Source organism: Protopterus annectens, chromosome 13.part0, assembly GCF_019279795.1.
Source record: "Protopterus annectens isolate FY-2018-M chromosome 13.part0, PAN1.0, whole genome shotgun sequence".
Taxonomy (NCBI): Eukaryota; Metazoa; Chordata; order Ceratodontiformes; family Protopteridae; genus Protopterus; species Protopterus annectens.
Window position 1 is genome coordinate 348,515,863 of NC_056747.1, and position 25,394 is coordinate 348,541,256.

Here is a 25,394-nt window from a genome sequence, read left to right on the forward strand (position 1 = left end):
GCCCCTAAGGCAAGACAACGTACCTAACACTTTAGTTATAGATGACTTTATAGACATGCACACTGATGTCCCACTCACCAGGCTGAACAAGGAGAAAGTTACAGTGAGCTGCATGTCGGGTGCCAGGATCTGACACATAACTCATGAACTCAAGTCACTCCACAACAAGTACAAATATGACTCTGTCATTGTCCATGTTGGAGTGAATGACTTGAGACATACCTCCCTGGACTACATGAAAAGAGACATGGAAGAGCTCTCGGATCATGTGGCCCAAGCAGGTATGACCCTAGCCCTGAGTAGCATCCTGCCTTCGCCAGAATGATACCACAATATAAGGGCAAAATGATTGACTTCAACAATTGGCTAAGCTTCTGGTGTCATTCAAAGGGGATCCAGTGTCTGTCTGCCTGGAACGACTTGATCGACAGACCACGATGCTTTGCCAGAGATGGTCTGCACCTGTCGCCCCTGGGATTCAGGTTACTGGCTATGGCTCTTGGCACCCCTATAATGCCTTTTTTAGGCAAAGTTCAAAAAACAAAACCACCACCGGAACAGGTACAAGCATTCAAAATCTGAAGGTAATGCTACTCAATGCTAGAAGTCTAAACCTCAAAATGCACTATCGAGGCACTCCTAAAAATGGAGAACATCGATATCTGTGCAGTAACTGAGACCTGGTTCAAGGCTCCAAAGAGCACCCCTGCAATACCAGGCCACAACCACACTTTTCGGCCACCCAACCAGGAATGAAACACTAAAGGTGGAGGAGTGTCCATATTCACACCAGCAGGTTAGTTGCCCAACACAATGCGTCTGAAATTCTCCAGGTGCAACTAACACTAGGTAAGACTGCAATCCAAATTGTAGCTTGCTACAGATCCCCCACCATGCCCCAAGATTCTCACTACACCTTTCTAAACATACTGGAAAATATTAATATATAACCAAACACCCTAATACTGGGTGATTTCAACTATCCTGCCATTAACTGGGAAAACTACTCGTGTACCAACACCTTTGCCCAATGGTTCTTGGAATTCATAAATTCCAGTGCCCTGGATCAACTAATCCATAGTCCCACCAGGGGCTTCAGTATCCTAGACATGGTCATTATCAACATGGGAAATCGATGCTCCTGCCCTGTGGTCACCCCCTCGTTTGTCAGGTCAGACCATAAGCTAATCACCCTTAACATCTACATCCCACCCCCCAGTAAGGAAAGCTCCATAAAAAACTTCTCCAACGCCAACTTCATGCTACTCAAGTCAGAAGTTACAAACTTCATGACACCCATGCAGATGGGAACTGAAAGTTCTACTGCTGAGTCCTACACTAAGAGACTGTATGGGCACATCCACTCATGCATGAATCGTGCCATCCCATATAGAACTAAGATGCTCTCCTCCTAAAAAGAAAGCCAATCTGGTGGTCCCCTGCCATAAACAAACTTTACAACAAAAGGAAGAAACTGTTGCAGAAAAGAGGAAAATCCCAGGATGCAGAAAACGCCCTTACCAGCCTCAGTAAGAAGCTGAGATCCCTCATAAAATCCTCCAAAGCTAGTTACGAAAATAAAATTTCCAAATATTTCAAAAACAGCCACAAGGCATTCTATAACTATCTCAAGAATCTAAATGGCAATGCTCAGATCTGCTCTGAGCTACAACAGAATGGCATCAAATATACTGATCCCAAGGATATTGCCAATATCCTGGCAGATCAATTCAGTGCCAGCTTCACCCCCTAAATGCCCCATCTCAGTACCGGAAGATTGCCAAATTCTGGTAATAATGGCCACACAGGTAAAAAAAAATGCACTCTCCAAAGCTAAGAACACAGCATCCATGGGACCAGATGACATCCTAGGCTGTGTACTACATGGACTACAAAATGAACTGGCACCTCACCTAAGTGTCATGTTTAATCATGCCCTCACCTCAGGCTTCGTGCCAATGAGTGGCGCACAGCTACAGTTGTCCCACTCCACAAGGGGGGATCCACCTTGGATCCCAGAAGCTACCACTCCATCAGTCTGACGAGCCTGATCTGCAAGGCCATGGAACGTATTATCATGGAACTTATAAACAAAGACATTGGCAACCTTAAAACAATGGACCCCACCCAGTTTGGGTTTGTGAAGGGCCGATCTTGTCTCCTGAACCTTATTGACTTCTTTTAATCAGTCTCCAGAGCCATGGACGAGGGTAAGGTGGTCCACACACCCTATCTGGACCTCGCCAAGGCCTTTGACACCATCCCCTACTGTGGAGTCATAGATAAACTTACTAAGCTGGGCATTAATCCCTACGTCACTCGATGGGTTGCCAACTGGCTTACTGACAGAACCCACACTGTAAAAGTAGCTGACTCCAAATCCAGCTGCAGACAAGTGGAGTACCTCAGGGTTTAGTCTTAGGACCGCTCTTATTTGGCATCTACTTCTCTGAAGTGCAGGCCAACACTAAGAGACTCTGGCTAACAAAGTTCGCAGATGACTGCAAACTGGGAGCCGTTATTGAATCCTGAAATGATGTGGATACTCCACAAAAGGGCCTTACAGAAACAGATGCTTGGTGCCAGAGCCATGGGCTCAAGCTCAATGCCAAGAAATGTATAGTTATCCCCTTTGGGAAAAATCATGTACCGTGAGTTACCACATGGGTGGCAGTACACTAAACACCGAAAGTGTGATAAGAGACTCAGGGGACAGGTGGACAGTGGTCTCATCTTCAATAACCACATCGCCACAACAGTCAGGAAATCCTATGTGGCACACCTCATCACGAAGGGCTTTTCATCAAGAAAAAAGGAGGTCATTGTCCCACTGTACTCATCCCTCATTAGACCCATTATAGAATACAACGCCCCATTTGGTGTGTACCTCTCAAGACATCTGCAATAACTGGAAAGGCCGCAGAAATACCTCACTAAAAGAATCACATGCCTAAAGCAGATGCCCTATGCTGACCGCCTTAAAAAACTTCAGCTATACTCTGTCGCATATCATCTACTCCGAGACGATCTCTGCTTAACATACAATGCCATGTCAAACCTAGAGCTGTTAGACATGCTACACTTAAAGAAATCCCAATCCCTCAGAACCACATGCTCCAGGGATCTAAACCGTGTCATCACAATAAACAAAACATGCTGGAGGGATAGGTTCCTGACCCAGAGACTCCCCAGACTCTGGAATAGACTGCCCATACATGTCAAGCAGAGCGCCTCTTTGACCCTCTTCAAAAGGAACCTTGATTGGATGGGAGAAAGGAAATTCACCTCGGGGATCACGTCAGTCGCCCTGCTAGACAGGGGTCCAGGAAAGTAAACAGTGCGGGAAGAAATAGCCAGGGAATTATGGTTAGGCTTGTATAGGCCCTAGGGCCGATAGCCTAGTACCAGCCTATGAACCTATGAAAGGTACAATAACTGGGCTGTTTGGCAGGTTGATCTTTAATACAGTTGCTTCTTGTCATTTCCATTTGAATTCTATGTCACTTTTTACAAGGCTTTTTGTTTTAATTAAAACCATCAAAGCAAGAAAAGAAACACAACCCCTGAACATCCCCATAACTGTTAACTTAAAACAAACACAATTATGTACATCTTCAAGTAATACAGTTTATAACCATCTTGACAGGAACAATTGTCCCAAATTTGACACCTGCACCCACATGTTTTAACTAACCCAAGTATAAAGTTAGCCATGCTAAAGAGCATATTATAGCCCGTGCTCCTACTTACACTAATTGCTGTGTGTTCTTGTCTTATCTTTATTCCAGTCCCAGATGTGAAAAAGCAGGTTATACACTTTCAGAAAACTAACTTTTAGCCTTAAGAAAAAGTGCATGCTATCTTTAAATAAAGGTGAATTATACACTGATCTAGTAAATGCATTAAAGTGTTTACTCAGCAGAAAAGCTATTTCTTATTCACTTCCAATAATTTCAGACTTTATTTTTCACTAAACTGCTTGCCACTTGTACCTTTTACTTTTACATTTCTTTCAGTAAACAATTTCCAGACCCCCTCAATTTATTGCCTTCACCTATAGTCATATTGTTTCCATGGAAACATCAGAAAAACAAAATGTACTTCTCAACTCACACTGAATATTTATTTGCTAAAGGAAAGCTGTTCTTTAGGTTGTGATCTTGTTTTAAAACCTACTTGCTTAAAAATGTATTGGATTAAGCCAAGGGTATTAATGCAGGCATTCACCTGTGCAAAGTAAAATAAAACATTTCAACTATGCATAAAATCAGATCACTTTACATACCATCTTCTACCCTAGAAGCCTAAAATCTTTAAAGTGCTTTTGTCAAGCTTTTCTTGTGCTTTTCTGTTGTAATGCCTATATTTCTTAAAAAAAGAAAAAAGGTACTTGTTTGCCTTAGTATCTTTATCATACACACAAATTATTGAAAATGCTTTAATGTAGAACATACAGTTTATATCATGAAATGTTTTTTACAAATACCATTAAAAACAATTTTTTTTACTTACTTTTTTTCCTTTGTCCTTCCAGACATTAATGACATGAAGTGGGCTATATGCCTGTCAGTACCCCAAAATGTTTAAGAAAGTCAACAAAAACCCAGTCTTTCTCAGCAACTTTTTTATTAAACCATATATCACAAATGTGATTGATGCTTTGTCTCCCATGTATTCACTAATTTTAGTGTTGCCAGTCTTCTTCCTGTTCATCTCCATGTCCATCTCCCAAAACCCTAGACTGGTTCAAGTCTAAAATACTCCAGATTCTTCTAGTCAACTCCTTTGCTTTCAGTCTTTATATCATTTTTCTTTGGAACATTGGAAAAAGTTTCACTGGCAGTCTCTCTATGAGTTTTATTATTAGAAGAATGGGAAGCAAAGTCTCCTTCTGTTTCATGGCTCACTTTTTGTTGGGAAAACTTGTATTTCCTTTTAGCTTGTTCTGCATCAAAAATGACTGATTCTCCAGGAAAAATATTTTGAAGACGGCTAGATACTGCAGCTTGAATCTCACATCCAAGTCTCGACATTCCTTGATTGCTGAATTAAATTTGCTTCTCTTCCGCCTGGTGTACAGTGAATAATAATTTTCCACAAACATTCTACTGTATCCAGTTTTAATATTGTGCTCTTCTGCCAAAATTTTACCAGCATCAACTCTTTCTGCTGGAATGATTGCATCTTTAAAAATACATGTCTTGCTTGATTTCTTATGGCCATGTTTGGGGCATAACACCCAATGTGCCCTTTCATGTAATAAATCCTGCTGTGAAGTACAAGTCCAGTTATATATTTGCTCTTGTATAAAAGTAGTCTGTTCCTAGCAATTTCTCTGGTATAGCAGAAAAATCTCAGGATCTGAAGTAGTATACTTCATTTGGTCTTCAACCTGTGGGTCTTGGATCCACATCGGATCCAACGCTGCCGCATTTTCCAGCTATGGATCTAAGCTCCAGACTTCTCCCCTTATCCATAATGCCCCCTTGTCTCCCTTCTCCCTTCAGATCTCGTTTGCCGCCATCGTGGTTACAAGCGTGGTTTCTGAGCTTCAGCTAGTAGGTCACGTAAGTGAACACAACTTTAGTTTTTCTATCTGATTTCTTCCTATTTTCTTCCTTGTATCTTTCCTTTCCTCCCTGTATCTGCGTTGGACAAAAAAAAAAAAAAAGCTTTCTCCTCTCTTTCCCTATCTAGAGCGTATATGTGTGTGTGGTGTGTTTGCCCTAAGCCATCTCCGGTGGATGGCCACACTTTGTGCGTGGTTTTCCTAGGTGCAAGCCACCTTAAAGTCCACCTGTCCTATTTGCTCTGGCTTCAACCCCAGGGCACTTGAGGACAGGTGGGACAAACTGATTCTGAAAGGTTTTCTCCCCTCTTCAAGGACTACAGTCCCTTTTTTCCCAGCAGGGGTAGTAGCGGCTGATGCATGTACTTCCTCTTCCCCAGCTTCAGGGACTCAAACTCCTGCCAAGAGGTCCGTGGAAGGGGATAAGTTTAAGAAAGACCAGTCTTGCAAGCGGTCCCCTGACTGCTCATCGCAGGCTGGTCCACCACCCAAAGTTAGGCCTGGGTCCCCTCGGTTGAGCTCACCCAGGTTCTCTCCCGAGCCCAAGGAGACTCTTAACCAGTCCCCAGTTAGGTCTTCTCCCCACCGGCTCTACCAACTTGTTTCGGTGGCATCCTCCCACTCCACCCAGAGTCTCAGCGAAGCAGAGATGGGCAAGATGATAAGGAGATTTATCCGCACTCCGATATAGATGGGGGTCTTGTGGTGCTCTCTCTCTCTCTGGGGGGGGCTCCTTGCAACCTTTTTTCCAACCAATAACTCCTTCTCCAATCCAACCGGTAGTTTTGGAGATTTTTGATCTGAGGACCCTCTGGGTTGAGGGGACATCACCGACAGTACCATGTACTTTGGCACCGGCTATTGCCTTGAGCTTGTCAGATCCGACAAGTTCGGATCCGGGCTCTCGGAGCCATAACCTTAGGGTCGGATCTGAGGGGGTACTGTTTGCTCTGAGTGCTTCAGAGTGGAGCATTCCACTTGGCATCTTGGCTCCTGGAGGCTCAACTCTGACTCCCCTGTTGGGTCGTGGGGGACAGGCCCTGCCAGTACGTCCCAGGAGGCTCGTTTCCCCTCAGCATTCAACATAGTTGAGAGTGTTCTCGTGATGTCGAGGCCTCTGACCATCTTGTCCTCCTTCTCCGTCCAGCCCCCCCTGCCTCTGAGTACAGTTCCGACCATCTTACCATCTCAGGGACAGCCCGTGGTCGCTATGCCCCAGGAAGTCCCGGTGGAACAAAAAGAGGTTTGAGAGTCCCTCTGAGAAGGTACTCTGCAAACGTACATGTCAGAGGAGGCACTTGGAGTCTCCTCCAGAGTCCCTCACAGAAGACATGGACTTGGATGAAGGGGAAGGTTCCCCAAGGTCACCCCCAAGGATTTCTACTTTGGAGATGACATGGAGCTCCTTCGCCGAGGGGGGGTGTGGTCAGCCCCATAACTGACCTGAGACGAGTCTGTGTTCCTGGAGGCATTTGGCTCGGGGCCCATCTATCTCTTTCGTGTCCCGTCTTGCTGATCCACTTGTGGATCTGATAACATCTAGGGCATGGAAAGTGCTGGACAACATAGAGCTCATTCCTAAGTGCCCTGACAGTGTTGAGCCCCCCATTGGACAAGACATATTGGAACAAGGGGTCCCTGTTAGATGCGATGATGGTGGTGGCCGCCACCAAGAAGGAGCGCTGCAGGAAAGCTCCATGGTTCATCCCCCTGCTCGAGAATCAAAAGTGATGGACTGTTTTGGGAAGTGAATATATGCTTTAGCGTCCTTCTCGGTGAGGGCGCTGAACTATATGGCACATGTCATTCGTCTCCGGAGAGATCTAGTGAAGGAAATCATGGAGTCTACCCCAGAGTCCATGTTGGCGGAGGACAAAAAGACGTGCTCCGCCCGAATGGCCACACTCAAAGCGGTTGCCAACACGTGTATGCGGCTGCTCTCTCATGCTACAGAGAGCGCCCCAAGAGTGGCCGGAACAGGCATATCCATCAGGCGTCACGCCTGGCTCTGATTGTGTCAATTTTTGGAGACCTTCAAGCCGACTTTCACCAGTGCCCCTTATGATGGTTCTTTCCTCTTCGGGAAATTGGTGAAAGAGACACTGGTCCAGAGCAAAAATGTACGGGAAGACACTGTCTGCCATCGGGATCAGCTTCTCAACTCCTCAAAGATCCTTTTCCAGGAATCAGCGAGGAACTAAGAGGATGTGGTTCTAGAAGTCTCAGGCATTTTCCTGTGACGCCCAGGATTCTCCATCCCCCAGAGGCAGAGGGGGTCACAATAGACGCTGCCTGAGAGGCAGAGGGGGTCCTAAGAATTTCGGGTCCCAAGAACCTTTCTCTGAGAGATACCCAGTCAGCATCCTTGAGGAGCTGCCCAACTGCTCATTTCTGGAGGCAGTCGGGAGTCATCTGTTGCTACACCTGAAGGCATTGGGACTCCATTACAACAGATCGCTGGGTGTTGTGAAATCCTATCCAGAGGATATTTCATTCATTTCAAGGAGCATCCCCGTCCAAACAATCTCCTCCTAGATGTCCCACCCGCGCAATGGGAGAAGGCAGCGCTAGAAATAGGAAAGCTGCTGAAGAAACGAATCATCCAACTGGTCCACCAGACCAGTCCGGATTCGGCATTTACTCCAGGTTCTTTTTAGTGCCAAAGAAAATGGGAGACCTCAGACCAGTCTTGGATCTGTCCATATTGAACCTGTCAGTAACGAAGGAGAAATTCCGGATGGTCATTCTTCACTCTATCCTGCTCTTACTACAAGCCAAAGACTGGATGTGCTTGATCGGTCTCCAGGATGCGTACTACCACATCAAAATGGACAGGCGCGCTCCCAGAGGTTTTTTTGCTTCCGGCTGGGAGCCAGTCACTACCAGTTCAGAACCCTTCCGTTTGGTCTCACCACAGCCCCCAGGGTGTTTTCCAAGGTGATGGCAGTTGTAGCAGCTCACCCGAGGCTTCAGGGTATTCAGGTCTTTCTGTACCTAGACAATTGCCTTTTTGCTGCCCTTTCAGAGCATCTACTGTGCCAAGCCAGGGATTGCTTCATTTGGTTAGTGAGCAAACTGGGTATTACCATCAATCTGAACAAATCTTCTCTGGCTCTGGTCCAGATTCTGGATTTTATTGGGGCACATTGGGACACGCTTCAAATGAGGGTTTTTCTCACCCTGGAAAGGATATGCAGTCTAAGATTACATGTGTTGCAAATTCTTTACGCTCAAGTCTCTACCACTGAAGCAGTTCTAAGGGCATTGGGTTCCATGGCGGCCACAATCAATCTCCTGCTGATGGAGCAACTTCATATGAGAGTTCTTCAGTGGACACTTGCCGTCCAGTGGTACCTGTTAGACCTTTCTCTCTCCTTTCCAGTGAGAATCTCAAGGGTATGCAAGGACTCCCTTCGGGGGGGGGGGGATTCAATCCCCAGATCTCCTCAAGGGATGCTCCTTTCACCCTGCCTTTCCCAAAACTATGGTGACCATGAACACTTCCTAGCTATGGGGGGGGGGGGGGGGGCACTGCTCGGGAAGGATGGTCCAAGGCACGTGTTCCCCCTCTGAGACTGATTTGCATATCAGTATTCTAGAGATGAGGGCGGTCCTTCTTGCTCATCTTCCTCTAGGGACGATTGCCATTCAGACAGACAATATGTCAGTAGTCTGGTACATCAACAAACAAGGGAGAACCAGATCTTATCCCGTCTGTCAAGAAGCCATGGGAGTGTGGGAATGGGCGATCTTCACCATCCGCTTTCTAGTAGCAATGCACATTCTGGCACGGTCCAACATTCTAGCAGACAGGCTCAGCTGATCTATCATGATGCCTTCCAAGTGGTTTCTGAATCCTTCAGTAGCGGAACAGATCTTTCTAGACTGGGTTCAGCCTTGCTGCGATCTCTTCGCATCTCCTTCCAGTGCGAAATGCAGAGAGTTTTTTGCCCCCCCCTCCCCCCGGCGGAGGAAGCCCCCAGAGATGCACTGGTTCATGCTTGGCCTCCCGATCTCCTCTATGCTTATCCTCCGCTTCCTCTTGTATCGAAGGCTCTTCAGAAAGCTTGAAGGCTGGGAAGCACTGTGATCCTCATTGCCCCATTCTGGCCTCTCTAGGTTTGGTTCTCCTCACTGTGATCTCATCTAGTTCTTCCTCCATGGACGTTGGATCCAGTTTCAGATCTTCTTTCTCATCCCTCAGGGATCCCTCACCCAGATCTGGACAGACTGGAGCTCATGGCTTGGCTGCTCCAGTTCCCATGATTATCAGGGCTCCCAGATTGTCATCCCTTGTAAAGTCCATTTTGGTTGCGGCTCTCAAATCCTCCACCAGAAAGGTGCATCATAGTAAATGGAGAAGTTTCTCCGTATAGGCCACTTAGCAGGCTTTGGACCCTTTCACAGCACGTCTTTCGGCAGTCTGAGATTTTCTAGTAAGCATCTTTCATCAGGGTGCTAGTTCCTCTACAGTTAGTGCAACTGGCAGCTATTTCTAATTTCCATGTGGGGGTGAATATGTCTTTGGCTTCTTCCAAACTTTAAGACTTTTCTTAAAGGTGCTTTTCTACTTGGACCTCCAGTTAAGGACCCTGTGCCTCCGTGGGATCTTACCTTAGTGTTACAGGCATTGGTTTCTGCACCCTTCGAACCTGAAGCCTCAGTTGATTTATTTTTAACCTAGAAAACTGCTTTTTTGGTGGCCATTACCTCAGCCAGAAGAGCGTCAGAGCTTCTTGCTCTTTCAATTAAGGTGCCTTACATGATCTTTCACAAAGACAGAGTGTCGCTGTGCACTAATCCATCATTTCTTCCTAAGGTGGCCTCGGAAGCCGATATTAATCAGACTATAAATTTACCAGTTTTTTTCCCCAACTTCCAGGACAAAGGGGAATACAAGCTGCATCTGCTTGATGTCTATAGACAACTGAGATTTTATTTACACAGGGCTAAACCCTTTCATAAGTCTGATAAACTATTTGTGTCTTATGCTATACCCTTTTTAGGCAAGCCAGTTTCCAAGCTAACAATTGCTCGCTAGATTTCTCTGTGCATTGCTCGAGCCCATGCTTTGAAAGGTTTTTCTCTGCCAGGACAAGTGAAGGCACATTCCACCCCGATCTATGGCTACATCAACTACCTTCTGGTCTAGGGTGTCTCTAAACGATATCTGCTCAGCAGCTACGTGGTCCTCGTCTCATTCCTTCATTTCATATTACAAGCTGGACATTGTGTCTAGGAACAGAGCATCCTTTGGCTCTACGGTGCTTCGGAATATCCTTCCATGAGGGCCACCCAGGAGTTTTTGGTAGCTGGGGACTCTGTTCCAGAGGTTGAAGACCAAATGAAGTAAACTACTTCAGATAAAGAAGTTATGTACTCACCATAACGTTCCATCTGAGTAGTTGTACTTCATTTATCTTCAACCTTCCCCCCCCCCCTCCTTCCCACTGACCTCATCATTGGTGCAGTCTGCATTTAGCTTTGCATAAAGTGTGTGGCCCTTGACTCTAGGCCTGGGAGTGTCATGGAGATTCTTTGTTATGATAAGGTGATATTGGGTTGGGTACCTGATACCTCTTAGTCAACAAGCTCGATCTGAAGGGAGAAGGGAGACATGGGGGCATTATGGGTAAGGGGAGGAGTCTGGAGTTCAGATCCATAACTGGAAAATGCATCCGTGTCTGAGCCGATGTGGATCCAAGACCCACAGGTTGAAGACAAGTGAAGTACAACTACTCAGATGGAACATTATGGCGAGTACATAACTTCTTTTTTTCTCTGCGTGCTCTACCATTTTTGAAACCACTCTTCTTGAACAGTCTCATACTCAAGCAGTCTTTTTCATTTCATCCTCTGATTTTTGCAGTTTTGTCAGTTAATGTGAAAAGCTGTTTAAAGCTTCTTCCAGTTTTTCTGCCATTTTTATCTGCTTTGGTATACTCCTTCAGTGTTTCATATTTTTAATCAGCCATGAGCACTTTGACTTATTGTTTCCTGTAAATTATCGGAAGCCATCTCTTGTACCAAATCTGGAGTTTGAACTTCTTTTTGCCAAACAACTGCATGATTCATCCCAATCATCGTTTTCTCTTCACCTTTTCTACTTAATTTTTTTTCAGGTTCTCCAAATTTCTTCTTTGCTAACATCCAGGTACTTACTAGCCAGCAAGTGAATTTTACTAAAACAGGCAGAATTATTGGCCCTTGTGTCTCACACTGGGAGAGCTGAAATTCAACAGTGTGTGCAGCCATCTTAGAAAGCCCTGAGGGATTTTTATGCTTTAGCTCATATTGATATAGTGAGTATGTTTTAAAATGGCTTCCATTACTGGGGTTCCAGGATTGTGCTAAGGTGAAAGGATCTCTTTTCTTTAATTTGTTCTTTTGCCATTTACAGAGAATGTGCGGGACAACTGCATCTTTTTTAAGTATTCTTTGTCCGGTAAGTGATTTGGAGTAACCAAGGCAGGAAAGTGAACCCAAAAGAAAGCCAGACTTCAGAGCAGAAATGTGCTTCTTTTAAAAAAGCCTGCAACTGATAAACTGCCCTCAAAGATCTTGGGTTGCAGTAAGTAACTGTATAATTATTGTGTGTTTAAATCCATTTTTCCTCCTCCTGCATTGTCATCTTTGTGTTATAAAGTATTGACTTTAAAGTTGATGGGCTAATAATGTGTAATACCCAAAATAAAAACATGAATAGAAGGGAATGAAAGCAAAGGTAATGGAAATTATAGCTGCCCTTTTCCGTATAACTTGAGTTAATCATTTTGTTATTTTTCAGCGAGTTGTTTACTACTGTTTTGGACATGCTAAGCGTGCTTATCAATGGAACACTGGCTGCAGATATGTCTAGTATATCTCAGGGCAGCATGGAGGAAAATAAAAGGGGATACATGAACCTGGTGAAGAAACTCAGGGTGAGAGGAGCAAACATCTTTACTTAAATCACTTGATATTTGTACTGTGCCTGAAGTATTACTAGCATATCCGCTATGGTTTTGGATTTTTGCTTGCAAAATTTACATTATCTTTTCGTGTGTATTGAGAACCATAAGAATTCTTTATTAACCAAGATGTAGTAGGTTACACATAGCTAGCTGTCTTGCGTGAACACTAAGCTTTATCTTAACAGTGTCTGCTAAACATTGTTTTGCATTCTGCTTGTCAGACCTGCATCAGCTGAAGTATATACATGTAGAAGTTTACTGTTGTATTAAAAACTAATTTTAAGTGCTTTGTGCAGCAAATGTGATAATGTCTTTGCATCATTACCTGCAGAGAATATTTTCCTATTCAGTTAACATTTTTTGTCAAGTGCATGAGATTAGTTTTCTGTGACTGTTATTATTTTGTTGGAAAAAGATTTGCGATACAAACTTTTAGCAAGCTTTCTTTAACCCACCATTTAGTTATACTGCTGCTTTAAAGCCTCAGGCAGATGTTCTTCGTGTTTCACTGTTGCAGTCATTACATTTGGGTAATCCTGCTGGCAGGTTGCCCTCAGTCGGCCTGAATTACATAGTCCTGGGTCCTGCGTCGGCTGCTGTCGCCCCTTCCCTGACATCAGGACGTCAGGGTTATAAAAGATGCGGCTGACGCCATTTTCTTTAGTCTGTCTTACCGTGCGGTGCCCGAAGCAGAAGCAGTTCGCAAGTGCTGGTCGGCCGACTCCTGAGATTTTCGTGTTCCAGTTTCAGATCCAAAGTCTTCAATAAAGCTAAGTACCCCGTTGGGGAAACTTTTTTCTTGCTCCAGACCGATGTCAGAAATAGTAAATAATTGTATTTCTTGTGGAAAGCAAATACCTCATAAGGATTTTCATTCTTACTGTACTCCTTGCCTAAGCCCTGATCACAACATTTCTGGTTGTCGGTTTTGTGCTAGATTTAACCAACGCACTATTAAGCGTCTGTATGATTTTGATTTAAACTATTTTGGAAGCCGATTTAATTATCCAGAAATGTCGTCAGATAGCCATCCGACTACCGGAGTTCACAAAAAACGCAAAGAAAAGGAAGAGAGAGATAGACAACCGAGACCCAAAACCGACGACGAAGCTTCTCCTAAGCCATTTGCCGGTTCTCAGTGAGGTGCTTTCGCAGCCCCTGACGCCCGCTACTTTAGAGTCGCAGGCCGCTACCGACTCCCACGTGGAGTCGGCCATGCCACTGGAAGCTCATGGTATTGGAGCCTCAGATACTATTCCTTCAGATGGGTCCGGAGCCGCTGAGCAGGCACCAGCTTCTGAGGGTGTATTCAGACCTAAACATCTTTACATTAAACCGACTTCAGCTTCAAAGGCAAAGACTAAAGCACCTTCTAAAGCAAAGAAACAAACTCAAGAGCCACGTGGTCAGGCCTCTATGCCCAAAAAACAGATGCTCAAAATGGCCGAAGACTTGGATTACCTTGATCAGGGGTTCCCATCCCCCTCCTGATAAGAGGCCTAGGCAAGAGATTGACTATGAATCGTCAGATCAGGTTTCCATTTCTTCTGATTCCTCTTCTGATCAGGAATATTCTCTTCCCCCCTATGAGGATTCTGATGCTGAAGAATCTGTTCCTTCAGCTTCTCCTCCAGAGGACTATTCTTTTGGGGAAACCTTGCACACCACGAGGGAGCATTTCCACTGGGAGAGCCAAGGTTTTTCAGAATCTAAAAAGAGGCTCAGGGATTTCCTTTTACTACCGCAACACAGGCCACTAGCCATTCCACCAGTGTTAGACATTGTAGATGATGTGTTTTCGGAGTCTAGTCTTACCCCTGACTCCTTACCTCCAGCTCCTGTTAAGCCTGACAGATGTTACAGGGTTCCTGACTCTCATAAATTCCTTTTTAAAAACCCTACTGCAGACCCAGAAACTATTTCTCGGGGTCCCAAAGGAGTTAGGCTTCCGCTGCGAAAAACCCTACCCCCTCTGACAGAGATTCTAGGGCACTGGATAGATGGGGAAAAAAGGTATACACATCTGCTACCTTGGCTATAAGGGCCTTATACTGTCAAGTTTCATATGCTCAAATATCAGCAACATGTCATGGCATTGCTTAAACAGAAAATGTTGTTAAACTCTGCATGTGCAGAAAACAAGGAAATGCAGGATTTATTGCATGCAGCTGAACAAGTTGGAAAGCATACTTTGCAATGTGGTTTTGATTCTTTGGAGGCGTCCTGCAGGGCCACAGTTACAGGTTCTGTAATTAGGAGGCATGCTTGGTTAAAGGAACAAAATCTGCCTGATCATGTCAAAGTTAAATTATTAGATGCACCTTTACAGCATGATACTTTGTTTGGTGTTAAGGCAGAAGAGGTGTTCAAGAAAATGGAGGACAAAGCTACATCTATGCAAACTGTCAAATATTTTTTTTACAAGTACAGCCACCTAAGTTTAGTAGACACTGGCCAACAAAGAATTGGTCCTTTCCTTCATAGGTTCATAGGTAGATACTAGGCTATCTGCCCTAAGGCATTTATAAGCCTAGCCAGAGTGTGTTTGGCTTTCGCTTCCCTTTTAGATTAGTTAACTGTGCCTCTGTATAGTAGGTCACAGAAGATAGCCCTTAAAGGTTAGTTTACTGTGCCTCTGTCTAGCAGGGACACAGAAGAGATCCCAGGGGTAAACTTACGATCTCCCATCCACTCGTCAAGATTTCTCTTGAAGAGGGTCAGTAAGAGACTCTGCCTAACATGAACTGGGATTCTGTTCCAGAGTGAGGGGAGCCTCTGGGATATGAATCTGTCCCTCCAGCATGTCCTATTTATTGCTGTGCTGAGGTTCAAGTCCCTGGAACGTGTAGCTGTAAGGGATTTGGATTTCCAGAGGTGGAGCATGTCCATTAATTCTGGGTTAGACATGGCTTTGTACATCAGGCATAGATCATCTCTGAGTAGGCGGTAAGCAACTGAGTAGAGCTGGAGTTTATACATAGGGCATGTGTTTGAAGCCAGTGATCCTCTTGGTGAGGTACTTTTGGGGTCTCTCGAGTTGCTGCAGGTGTCTGGTAAAGTACATCCCAAATGGGGCATTGTACTCGATTATGGGCCTGATGAGTAGAGGGGTGCGATGACCTCTCTTGATCTAGATGTTGAAACTTTTCGTGATAAGGTGGGCTATGTAGAAGGTCTTTCTAACCACTTAGTAATCTCTCCTTTGACAATCACATTGCCTATCTACTTGGGTCCCCAACTCCCTAATTACATCTTCCGTACTTAATGGATTACCACCTATGTGGTATTTTGTGGGCACTTTGTTTTTCCCAAAGGGGATGACTATGCACTTTTTGGCATTTAGCTTGAGGCCGTGGTTCTGGCACCAGGTATCCGTCTCTGTAAGACCCTTTTGGAGGATGCTTGTGACAGCCGGAGAGTCGATTATGGCTCCCAGTTTGCAGTCACCTGCGAACTGCGAACTTGGTCAGCCATAGTCCTCCCGTGTTAGCCTGTACCTCAGAGAAGCATATACCGAACAAGAGAAGTCCCAGGACTGAGCCTTGTGGGACGCCACTTGTAACTGGTTTAGAGTCTGACATGGCACCTGTAATTCTGACCATGTGGGTTCTATCCCTGAGCCAGTTTGCAACCCATCTTGTGACATAGGGGTTGATATTTAAGCTGGTAAGCTTATTTATGATGCCTGAGTTGGGGTATTGTGTCAAAGGCTTTTGCGAGGTCCAGGTAGGCTGTGTGGACTACCTTCCCCTCATCTATGGCCTTGGTAACTGTTTCAAAGAAATCAACTAGGTTTAAGAGGCAAGATCTGCCCTTAAAGCCGAATTGGGTAGGGTCCAGTGTCTGGAGGTTCCCAATGTCTTTGTTTATGAGTTCCATGATGATTCACTCCATAGCTTTGCAGACCAGACTAGTCAGGCTTATAGGGTGGTAGTTCCCGGGGTCAGTTGTGGCACCACCTTTGTGGAGCGGGACCACTGTTACTGTACACCATTCTTTGGGTACGTATCCTGTAGTAAGGCTGAGTTTGAATAGTGACTTTATGTGAGGGTTCAGTTCTTCTTGGAGCTCATATAAGATGCAGCGCGGGACACCGTCCGATCCCATTGATGCTGCGTTTTTTGCTTTGGAGAGGGCAGCTTTCACCTGTGCATCTGTGATGTCTGGAAGGCTACATTCTGTTGGGATAGACATTTGCTCTTTTGGTTGGGAAGGGGGGGAGAAGTTTGCACTGAATCTGTCTGCCAGGATGTTGGCAATGTCTGTGGGTTCAGTGTATTTTTTGCCATTTTGTACTAACTCAGAGCATATCTGGGAGTTGCCACCCAGATTCCTGACATAACTAAAGAAGGCCTTGTGATTATCTTTAGCGTCTTTGGCATTTCTTCTTTCGAAGCTGGCCTTTGGTTTTATGAGGGATCGTAGATTCGTGCTAGTACTGATCAGAGATGCCTTCCCTTTTTGGGATTTTGCTCTGTCATGTAGTAGCTTTCTCCTTCTATAGTATAGCTCATTTATGGCCGGGGTCCACCAGACAGGTCGTCTGCTTTTAGAGGAGTGAGTCTTGGTTTTATTTGGGATAGCACGATCCATGCATTCCTGTAGGTGCTCATAGAATGCGTTTGTAAAGGATTCTGCGGTTTGGGCAGTATTTTCCACTGGCCCGGGGGTTTGGAAGGATTCCACCTCGGTTTTGAGAAGTGTGAAGTTTGCTTTTGAGAAATTTTTCACAGTGGTTTCCTTGGCTGGGGGTGGGGACGGGATGTGTATGTCCAGTGAGATTAGCTTATGGTCTGATCTTACCAATGAGGGGTTTACCTCTAGTGTGGAACATAGAGTCCTCATGTTGGTGATGACCAGGTCCAATATGTTGTCCCCTCGTGTGGGAGTGGTGACCAGTTGTTCCAAGGTGTTTGAGTTTATAAATTCTAGGAACCGTTGGGCAAGGGTGTTGGGGCTTGAGTAGTTTACCCAATCAATGTTTGGGTAGTTGAAGTCACCCAGTATTATGGTGTTTGGAGAGACCTTCATATTCTCCAGTGTTCTCAGGAAGGCCAAGTGGGGTTCCTGAGATTGGGAGGGTGATCTGTAGCAGGCTACAAACTGAAAGGCAGTTTTGCCCATTGTTAGTTGCACATGGATGGTCTCCGATGCTTCGTGCAGTGCCACTAGCCTGGAGGTGTGGGTATCTTTGATTAATATGGATACTCCCCCTCCTTTGGTATGAGTTATAACCTGGTAGTGCTGGGGTGCTCTCGGGAGCCTTGAACCAGGTTTCTGTTACTGCACAGATATCTATATCCTCCATACAGTGGAGAGCCTCGAGTGCGTGCATCTTGAGGTTTAGACTTCTGGTGTTGATTAGCATTACCCTTAGTTTTTTTACTCCTTGTGTTGTCTGTGGAGGTGGGTTTGTCTTCTGAGCCTTGCCTAAAAAAGGCACTATGGTGGCGGCAAGAACCTTTGCCAGTATTCGAAAGCCCAGGGGTGACCAGTGCAAGCCGTCCGTAGTGAAGCAACGTGGCTTGTCGAGCATGTCATCCCAGGCTGACAGACACTGGATCCCCTTTGAATGGCACCAATACTTTAGCCAGTTGTTAAAATTGATCATTTTGTCTTTATACTGTGGCATCATTCTTGGTGAGGGCAAGATGCTACTCAAGGTCAGGGTCATACCGGCCTGGGCTACATGATCAGAGAGCTCCTCTGTCTCTTTTCATGTGGTCCAGGGAGGTACGTCTCGGGTCATTGACACCAGCATGGACAATGACGGAGTCATATTTGTACTTGCTTTAGAGTGACCTGATTGCTTGTGTTATGTGGCGGATCCTGGCACCCGACAGGTAGCTTTTAGTGACCTTCTTCTTGTTCAGTCTGGTGAGTGGGACTTCAGTGTGTCTGACAATGGAGTCGCCTGTTACAAGTGTATTTGGTGTGTTGTTTATCCTTAAGGGCTGTGACTGTGTGGCACACTGACTTTGTGAAATATGTGATACGTGGGTATTGTTGCGGCTGTTTGGGTGTCCGCTTTGGAGGTCTCTGCTGCTTTGGCAGGTTTTTATTTAGAGCCTCCGAGTATGTTTTTGTGTGTTTGCTGATGCGATAAGTCTATGTGAGACTGGATTTTGTGGTGTGAGTGGTTTCCTTCTCCTCCTGACTGACTGTGCCAGTCTTGGGTTGAGAGAGCTCAGCCTCCAGTTTGGCTGTATAGTTGCATCTCTCACATATATTTGAGCTTGTTGGGAGGGGGAGAGGGTGGTCTGTGTACATAAGGCAATTGTAACATTGCCTCAAGATTCCCAGATTCACTAGCTGGACTGGAGAGTAAACCTGAAACTGACTTTTGGACATGCCAGAATAGTATAAGGAACTTGCTTTTTGACTGATCAGAAAGGACCAATAGGGATTCAAGTACTTATAAAGAGTATAAGAGGGTGTAGTGCTTTAGTTTGTTAGTGTTTACTTGTGAGATATGAGCAAGTGCAGGGCTTTAGAAGGAAAATAGAGTGCTGTGTCAGACAGACCTCAAAGTGGCAGATCCAGATGCCCTAGAGGCAGATCCAAGGAGCAAGGTTCATACAGATAAAAGCAATGGGGTGCTTCTACCTCCAAAGTTGGAGAAGACATATCACAACCATACAGGAAACAGTACCAATGGCTTCCCCCTGCCTGCACCAAACATTTATCTCCTGGAAGCACCCTTGGGGGGGGGGGATTAGCACTTTTCCCTCAAAATTGGCACATCATAACCCAGGACAAGTGGGTTTTAAATATTGTGTCACAAGGCTACAAGTTCCATTTCCATACCCTGCCAAAGGCAAACGGCTGGCCAGATCTGCTAAAAAATCAATGGGCAGAGGCACAAAAACAAGTCTCATCCCTCATGGACATGGGGCCATTCAACAAGTACCAGAGCAAGAGCAGAGACAGGATTTTACTCAAGACTGTTCTTGGTACCCAGAAAGGATAAGGCCTGGAGGCCAATACTGGACCTATCTATTCTGAACACATTCCTGCATATACCAAAATTCAAGATGTTGACTTTGCAGCAGCTTCTGCCCATGCTGGGCAAGAACGCTTGGCTTGTGACTTTAGACCTAAAAGAGGCATACCTGCATGTCCCAATCAGACAAATATGCAGAAGATACCTCAGATTCAAGACTGGCTCAATGCATTACCAATTCTCTGCACTGCCCTTTGGCTTATCTACTGTGCCCAGGGTCTTTACAAAGTGCCTGGCACCAGTAATTGCATTCTGCAGACAAAGAGGAATGCAAATATATCCTTACTTGGACGAATGTCTAATTCAAGCAGAGAACAAGGACATTCTTCTACAGCATCTGACGTTTGTGAAAAGACTTCTAACATGTCTAGGGTACACAGTCAACGAAAAGAAATCAAAACTAGTACCCTCTCAAGAGATAATATTCCTGGGTGCAAGCTTAAATACAACTGCCCAGATGGCTTATCTCACGCCAGACAAACAAAGGCAACTGACTACGTATTTCAAAATGTTGGCAACAAAGGCCCAGTTATCTGCAAGAAAAATTCTGCAGGCTTTGGGCTTTATGGCATCCTGCATCCTACTAATTCCATATGCAAGACTGCATATGAGGAAACTTCAATGGTACCTAAAAAGTATTTGGACTCAACGTTGCCACAGCCTGGAAACTATGATTACTCTCATTCCCTGCCTGCAACAGGAGTTTCGATGGTGGGCAAAGGCTTGTAACCAAAACAAGGGACAGTCATTCACATTACCCCCAGCCAGGCAGACACTAACAACGGATGCATCAGATTATGCCTGGGGGGGCCCAAATGGCAGGAAGATGCATTCAGGGCACATGGGCCTCAAACCAAATGCATATACATATCAATCAAAAAGAAATGCTAGCTGTTCAAAAATGCCCTGACAGCCTTCAAGGATCTACTTCATCCGGGACAACTGCTGATAAAGACAGACAACACCATGGTCATGTGGTATATAAGCAGGGGGGCACACATTCTTAACTCCTTTGCAGACTAGCCATGACTTTGTGGGACACAGCATCGACTTACCAAGTCCATCTGCAAGCACAGTTCCTGCCAGGAAGGAAAAATATTCTGGCAGACGATCTAAGCAGAAACCTTATGGATCCCCACGAGTGGCAACTGGTTCCACAAGTCTTCAGCATGATGGTAAGAGAATGGGGATGCCCGGACATAGATCTATTTGCCTCCCCTCACAACTACCACCTAAAAAGATTTTGCACAAGGATTTATCAGAGACAAGCATGGAAAGTGGACGCCCTATCTTTCAGCTGGAAAAACCTATCGGTATATGCTTTTCCCCCACTGCCTCTCCTCCCCAAGGTACTCCTAAAGGCCAGACAGGAGAAGCCAAAGATGATACTAATTGCCCCAGACTGGCCCCGCCAGTACTGGTATCCAATACTAAGGAGCTTGTCTCAATGCCCAGCTTGGACCTTACCTCAAGTACCTCCTCTACTGTCCCAGCAAAACAATCAGATCCTGCACAGCCAACTCAGGACTTTAACCCCACCTCTCAGTAAAGCTGTGATGGATGTCATTTTTGAAGCCAGAAGGCCTAGTACTAGAAAATCTTATGCTAGAAAATGGAAGAGTTTCTGTGCTTGGAACCAGGCACAAGGAACTGATACAGCTGTGCCAAATATTCCTCAGATTTTACAATACTTAACTGAGATGCTCGACAAAGGCCTATCCTTTTCATCTATTAAAATTCATGCCTCTGCCATTTCAGCTCATTACAATGCAGAGCCACCAATCTTTTCTCATCCCTTATTAAAACAGTACCTCAGAGGAGCCAAAAATTTAAGGCCTCCAAGGAGATCACCAATGCCTGCATTGGGACCTCAACTATGTCTTGGAAAAACTCACCCTGCCTCCTTTTGAGCTAGCTGCTACTGCTGATATAAAGTTTTGATCTTGGAAAACAGCTCTGCTCTTAGGAATAACTTCTGCAAGATGAGTTTCAGAGCTACAGGCACTCATGGCTGTGGAACCTTTTATAATTTCTTATCCAGACAGAGTCTGTCTGAGGACAAACCCAACATTTACGCCTAAGGTGGTGTCCAGTGTGGCTCTTAACCAAGCTATTCATCTGCCAATTTTTTATCCAAATCCAAAGAACAAGGGGGAAAGAATTCTGCATTCTTTGGACGTACACAGACAGCTTAGATTCTACTTGGACAGAACCAAAGTTTTCAGAAAGACAGAGCAATTACTAGTGGCATATGCTGCAGGATCACAAGGAAAGGCTATCTCTAAGCAGACTATTTCAAAGTGGATAGGCCACTGCATTCATTTCTGCTACCTACACCATGGCAAACCAGTGCCCAAGGGCATTAGGCCACATTCAACCAGAGCTGCAGCCACTTCAGCAGCCTTTCTCAGGGGAGTACCAACCAAGAACATTTTAGAGGCTGCTACTTGGAGTTCAGTGCACACTTTTACAAAGCACTATCATCTGCCACTCTACTCTAAATCCAGGGCAGGCTTTGCCACTGCAGTTCTGCAGGGCCTCATAGCCGCTCCTAACGCTGTTTATCTCCAGCCTCCCAACCATAGTTTTGGGACTCTGCCCAAATGTAATGACTGCAACAGTGAAACATGAAGAGCATAGTACAGTCGTGTACACTTACCATAAATGTAGATGTTCAAGTGTATTCACTGTTGCAGTCCAGGTTACCCACCCGCCATCCCCCTTTTCTGCTGGAACCTATCTTTCCTTCTTTGATTTATACAACCTATGTGGTGTATTTGCTTGTAGAGGAAGGTATAGTTTATATTGGTGCATGTATTTATTTATATATATATATATCTATATATACACATACATTTTGGCTACCCTTATAGGGGGCACCTGACATCTGGGGCAAGAAAAACTAAAGAAAATGGCATCGGCCGCATCTTTTATACCCCTGACATCCTGATGTCAGGAAAGGGGCGACAGCAGCCGTTGCAGGACCCAGGACTTTGGAATTCAGGCTGACTGAGGGCAACCTGCCAGCAGGATTACCCAAATGTGATGACTGCAACAGTGAATGCACTCGAACATCTTCATTTATGGTAAGTGTACATGACTGTACTTTTCCTGTGAGCCTACTTCTCTTTCATAGATGTGACTGCCTTAAGGAAGAGAGAAGTCCTAATTTCCTGCTGTGCAGGATTAACTGTTACTTAGGGGGGTAGTCTGCAAAGGATAGAACAGTTGATTGCATCATTCTGGTGCCCACTTATGCAGCTGTTATAAATATCTAAAGTTCCCAACCTTTGAAGTGCCATATTTCCTTTGGTCCATTTATGTCATGCAAACACCTGATTTTAAGGGACATACATGCCACTGCATCAGAGTTTCTTCCTTGCCTTTTTGACTACTTGAATCTCATTTTAGAGTGTGTTATGCAGAAAGTCCAGAATTCAGCATCTAGAAACAAACAGGTCCTCATTTATGTCACTGTGGCAACCAAATTATTATCCAAGAATCTAAGGGCCTCATGTTGCTCCACTTCTAACTCTGCTTCTGCAGCAAGTGGCCTGGTTTCCTTCACTTTGTTTTCTAGCAAATGTCATGATATTGAGTAGTGACATCATTTTGCCCCTGCAGGAGAGAGATACATTGTTTAATCACCACCTTTACTTACTCACTTAGATAACTAGCACCTTTTCCTCATATGGGGAGTGGGCTCGTGAGACTTATCCAAAAGATACGTTTCTTAGTCTGAGCTTTGGTCTGAGAACTTAAACTAATCTAAAATTGTGGATCTTCCTTCATAGATACACAGCTACATTCATGTTGTCTTTCCAATTCTTTTTCTCTGAGGGCTGCTTCATTCTTTTTGCTTACATGCAGCTGATCAGTTGCCAGTATTTCCTGTTCTTGTTTCTCTACTAATTTGGCCTTGTGGCTTTAGTGGAGACTATTTTCCATTTTGCTCCAATGTAATATTTTGAGAGAGAGATTCAACAGTTCCAATAAAAACATGCTAGTTGATATCCACATTAACTTGCATTCAGTGTAGAAATCCTTAGCTCAATTTTGGAAAGTTGATTTTTGTTTTACATTCAGCTTTCTCTCAACAGAACTAACTGTGGTAATCCAGGCTTGGGCAACTGGCCAGTAACTTATTGACCTAAGGCTGATTGGCTTTATGGCGGAATGCATTGGCCATTTGTGGCACATAGTCCCTTCCCACCATTAGTCTGGTTCCCTGATGTAGATCAGGAGTAGGCTGGGTCCTCAATTCAGTTAACATTTAAGTGCATCGTTCTGGTGCCCAGTCTTGCAGCTGTTATAAAATCTCAAGTCCCTGCCTTTGAAGAGTCTTCATCTCCTTTGGTCCATTTATTTCTTCAAAATACATGATTTTAAGGGATATACATGCCACTGGGTCCAGATTTTTGCCCATTTTTAGTGACAGTTGGGGTGACCAAATCACCTAGACCCAAATCTCTACACCACATTGTGTCTACTGCTGACATGATGCCCAGTCTGTGGTCAGCGTTCTCCTGTTTAGATGATACTGAGCACTACAGCTGACACCTTAATTTGTTGGTCTCCATAATTGTTTCCTTGATGTGCACCATATGATTATGATCAGTTATTGGGTGTACTCTGTTAGCAAACCTATCATGTTCAGCTGGGAAATGGGAAGGGTCGTTCTCATCTTGGTGCGTTGTATCCTCGAGGTACAAGGAATCCTACCCAAACATGGGGAAAAACATGCAAATTCTGTACAAACAAAAGTCGAGTGGCCTGAGGTCAGGATCCAAGTCTTTTGTACTGGTGTCTAAGGTGAAGGCCTTAGCCATTATAACAACCATGTACTCACTGTGATCACAGAAACCATCCACCAGGAAATGCCTTAAAGGACAAGTGGGCATGTTTCTGTGTATGAGTAAGGGAATGGAACCTAGATAATAAGGCAGATCCACTTTTAAGTGCTCCACCTATTTGACAAGGGTTTGATTATTCCTTGATCAAGGTACACCTGGATGTCATCAGTTCTTGAAAAATATATATTTTTTAATGGCTGTGACTTCAAAGAGCAGAATTTCAGAGTTGCAAGCTCAGATGGTCAAATTTCCTTATTTAGTCTCCCATAAAGAGAAGGTAGTTCTCAAAATTAACTCTGTGTTTGCCAGTGATGGCCACTGAGACTGCTCTAAGCCAGTCCGTTAACCTTTCTGTATTCTTCCTTTCATGTACCACAAAGGCAAGTATGTAGTTTATTGTAGGGATTTTTACAGGCAACTGCATTTCTACGTGAACGGAATGCAGCAATTCAAAAAGCGTAACCATCTATTTGTTTCATACACACCATAGAAAGGAGAAGTCTATCTAAGCATTCAAAAAGTATTTCTTCGGGTGGTTGACAGAACACACTAAATTTTGGTGCGTCTTTGAAGGAAAACTGCTGTGCATGCCTCAGACAGTTCAGTCCACTAGATATATGGTCACATTTGCAGCTTGTCTGCATAACTTCATGGTGGATGACATTTGTGCAGCAGCCACTTAGTTTGCGCCAAATACTTTTTCTAGACATTGCAAAATGTGCATTACTTCCTGAACAAAGCCATCCTTGGAGCTGCATTGTTAAAGGGGCATTCCCATGATCAAGACTACCCTGGAGGATTTTTGGGGATTCTGTCTTGTTAGTTACCAGAGGTTGGTCTTCTCTTATTAGATGCAACTTATGTACTTATAATGCTACACCTGTAAGACTTAGGTTCCATCTTCTGTAGCATACTCTCACAGGCTATTCTTGCCTTTTCAGTACCTTGTTTTATGTTTCTTAGCCTGTTAAATCTATTTTAATATCTGTCTGGAAGATGCTCATCTGTGTATGAGC

General features: G+C 44.6%; 1 protein-coding gene across 1 annotated transcript in view; it reads left to right on the plus strand.

Moving 5' to 3' along the window:
* Positions 1–25,394, plus strand: part of MED12 (mediator complex subunit 12) — a 4,088,267-nt gene that overhangs the window by 3,392,127 nt on the left and 670,746 nt on the right. Inside the window, exon 34 of the mRNA XM_044054827.1 lies at positions 12,357–12,492. Within this exon, the coding sequence (XP_043910762.1) occupies positions 12,357–12,492 (136 nt within the window). The remainder of the gene's footprint in view (positions 1–12,356; positions 12,493–25,394) is intronic.